Below are 2,795 nucleotides of genomic sequence, written 5' to 3'. Positions count from 1 at the left end.
TGCTTTTTTCTTTTCTGATTTTTATTTAATTTTTTTTATTAAAACTTTTATTTAAAACCAGATGATTGTGACACATGTAATTCCATTAAATATAACGGTCAAAGTAGTAACGGCAGAACCAAAATATAATCAGATGATTGTGACACATGTAATTCCGTTAAATATAACGGTCAAAGTAGTAACGGCAGAACCAAAATATAACATTAGGTATTTTTGCCAACGAAAAAGAGAATAAGTAACAAAATGAATCCACCTCAAAACATGATGTATTTTTGTCGCCATTTTCTCTCAAAGATATATAATTATGATTAAAAATATGGAAGAGTAAAGTATATAATCACCTTACTCTTTAGGTTAAAAAATTTTAGTTGAACTATTTAATTATAAAGTCCAACGTTTGATACTCTTCTAACTATTGATCCGATGTGTTGTGTTTCAAACCAGATAAGAAAAAAGATATCCATCTCAAATATGATCAATCTCGTTAGCAGTGACAATCCATTTTTCAATTCATTGAATTTATAGACCAGAGCTTTTGAGCCTGTGATTTGGAACATACCCTTGATCAGTCATGAGCCTGTAAAGCTCCTCCAAAACCCCATAAATGGCTTCAACGCAGGGATGATCATTGTCCGACACAACGAAGCTATGCACTTTATTCTCGATCTCGATCCAACTAAAGCCTGTCTCTTTCGCCACTCCCATTTCCTTCATCTTCTTCAAAGTCCTCGCTCGCTCTTTCCAGTGTCCTTTTGAGGAATAGATGTTGGCCAACAAAACATTCGACGCCGGATTCTCGGGCATCGCGAGGGCCAACTCTTCGGCCGCTGCTTTTCCCAGTTCAGGGTCTGGGTGAAAGCTACAGGCCCCGAGCATGGATTGCCAAACTAGCGGGCTCGGTTTCTGAGCCAATCTTTCGATGAAAGACTTAGCTTCGTGGAGAAGACCGGCCCGCCCTAACATGTCCACCACGGAGGCATAGTGCTCGGATCTCGGTGCCATCCCGTAATCCTCAACCATGGATTTCAAAAACTCCATGCCTTTCTCGACCAGCCCCACGTGACTGCAAGCGTGTATCAGAGACAAAAATGTAACGTCGCATGGCTTTACGCTTTCTCGTTTCATGTCCTCGTACAGCCGTAGAGCTCCGAACCCGTCTCCATGACGCGCAAACGCGGAAATCAAGGAATTCCATGAGACCAAGTTTCTTTGAGGCATTTCGTCGAACACTTTCCCTGATTCCCCCAATTCGCCGCACTTCGAGTACATGTTTATAAGCCCGTTTCCCACGTAAGGATTGTCACCGAAATTCTTTTTGGCAATTAGCGCGTGGATTTGTTTCCCTAATCCGAGAGAAGTGTAGTTCCCAAAAACCCCAAGAGCCGCAGAAACCACGTTGGGGTCGATCTCGATACCCGAGTCCACCATTTTCTTGAAGATCTTGATGGCCTCTTCCTCTAGTCCGTTTTGTGCCAATCCAACGAGGATCACAGTCATCGCAATCTCGTCGAGATCTTCAGCAGTCTCAAAAACCTGCTGAGCATCTTCGATTCCACCGCATTTCGAGTACATGTCCATCAGCGCGCTCTCGACTCGCAGATCTGACTCAGTCCCAAATTTCCACAAGAGTGCGTGAATTTGACGCCCTTCGTTCAATGCCTTCAGACCGGAACACGCCACGAGCGAGCTAAGATACGTCAGCAAATTGGGAGATAGAGTTTCTCTACGCATTAAAGAAAAAAGCTCCAAACTTTTCCTGTACGACTCATTCTGTGCCAGGCCCGAGATCGTCGCGGTCCATGTTATGACGTTCTTCTCAGTCATCTCGTCGAAAATCAGTCTTCCTGAACTTGCGCACCCACACTTGAAGTACGACGTTATCAAAGAATTTCCCACTGTGGTTTCGTTACTATATCCACTGCAGAATACCAAACAATGTACCATCTTGTTCATGCGCAGAAACTTTGGTCTATCTAAACTTGACAAAAGCGTAGTCAAAGTCGCTTGATTGAACGCGGGAAAACCCAGTTGACGTATTTGCTTAAGGTACCGAAAGCCAATATCAAACTGCCCATTTCTCACGAACCCAGACATGACTGTGTTCCACGAGACTATATCTCTGTCAGGCAATTCGTCGAATAGTTTGACCGCGTTCGATGATTCACCGTTTTGCCGCGAGTACAGACAGAGGAGAGAGTTCCACACAACAAGGGCGTCACGAACTGTATTCCAGTCATCAGAGTCGTGAAATTCGGGGTTCTTGATGATCGAAGCGTGAATAGAATAGCCCAGATGAGAGAAGCCTTCTCTTCCGCAGTGTGGAAGAAGACGACTTACGTCGACATGGTTGAGAACAAACCTCGATGGATCTTCGTACATTTTGGGCGTGACGAGATTGAAGAGAGATGAAGCTCGATTCGGGAATCGAGTGCAGAGATTGAGGAAGACCCATTTGGTTTTCATACATGAAAGGACCTTTGAAACTCCCCTCTTCGAGTAAATATAGCGAGCCTGAAGTGAGAAATATATTACTGTTATGAAAACCAAAGGACCTTAAATGAAAATGATTGAGAGAGAATGAAAGAGCGAAATGTATAGTAGAATCTGGGAATGATTTTTTCTCTTCATCGTCTTCATTATATATAGTAAATTTGTGTTCTCTTCATCAGCTTGTATTTATAGTAGATGTGTGTACATTAATTAATAAATTAGGTATAAGACATTTAATTATTTATCCCATATTTTTTTATTTTGATTTACCCCATATTTTTTATGTTTAAGCATACTAATTATTT

The 2,795-nt window shown here is 42.1% G+C and overlaps 1 protein-coding gene across 1 annotated transcript; it reads right to left on the bottom strand.

The window, feature by feature from the left end:
* Nucleotides 1-339: 339 nt before the first annotated feature.
* LOC149380743 (Tetratricopeptide repeat (TPR)-like superfamily protein) lies at nucleotides 340-2,539 on the bottom strand. The gene has a single exon (XM_089600985.1). It carries the CDS (start codon nucleotides 2,461-2,463, stop codon nucleotides 520-522), a length of 1,944 nt encoding a protein of 647 aa, XP_089457111.1. The 5' UTR covers nucleotides 2,464-2,539; the 3' UTR covers nucleotides 340-519.
* Nucleotides 2,540-2,795: the final 256 nt, after the last annotated feature.

This window comes from Urtica dioica, chromosome 11 (assembly GCF_054948205.1).
Source record: "Urtica dioica subsp. dioica isolate 48M chromosome 11, U.dioica_male_clone48M_v1_H2, whole genome shotgun sequence".
Taxonomy (NCBI): domain Eukaryota; kingdom Viridiplantae; phylum Streptophyta; class Magnoliopsida; order Rosales; family Urticaceae; genus Urtica; species Urtica dioica.
Note: the sequence above shows the minus strand (reverse complement) of the source record. Positions and strands in the feature narration are given on the sequence as shown.

What these genes read in the sequence shown, in the direction of transcription:
- LOC149380743 (XM_089600985.1), bottom strand. Translation starts at nt 2,463, where the DNA reads ATGAAAACCAAATGGGTCTTCCTCAATCTCTGCACTCGATTCCCGAAT.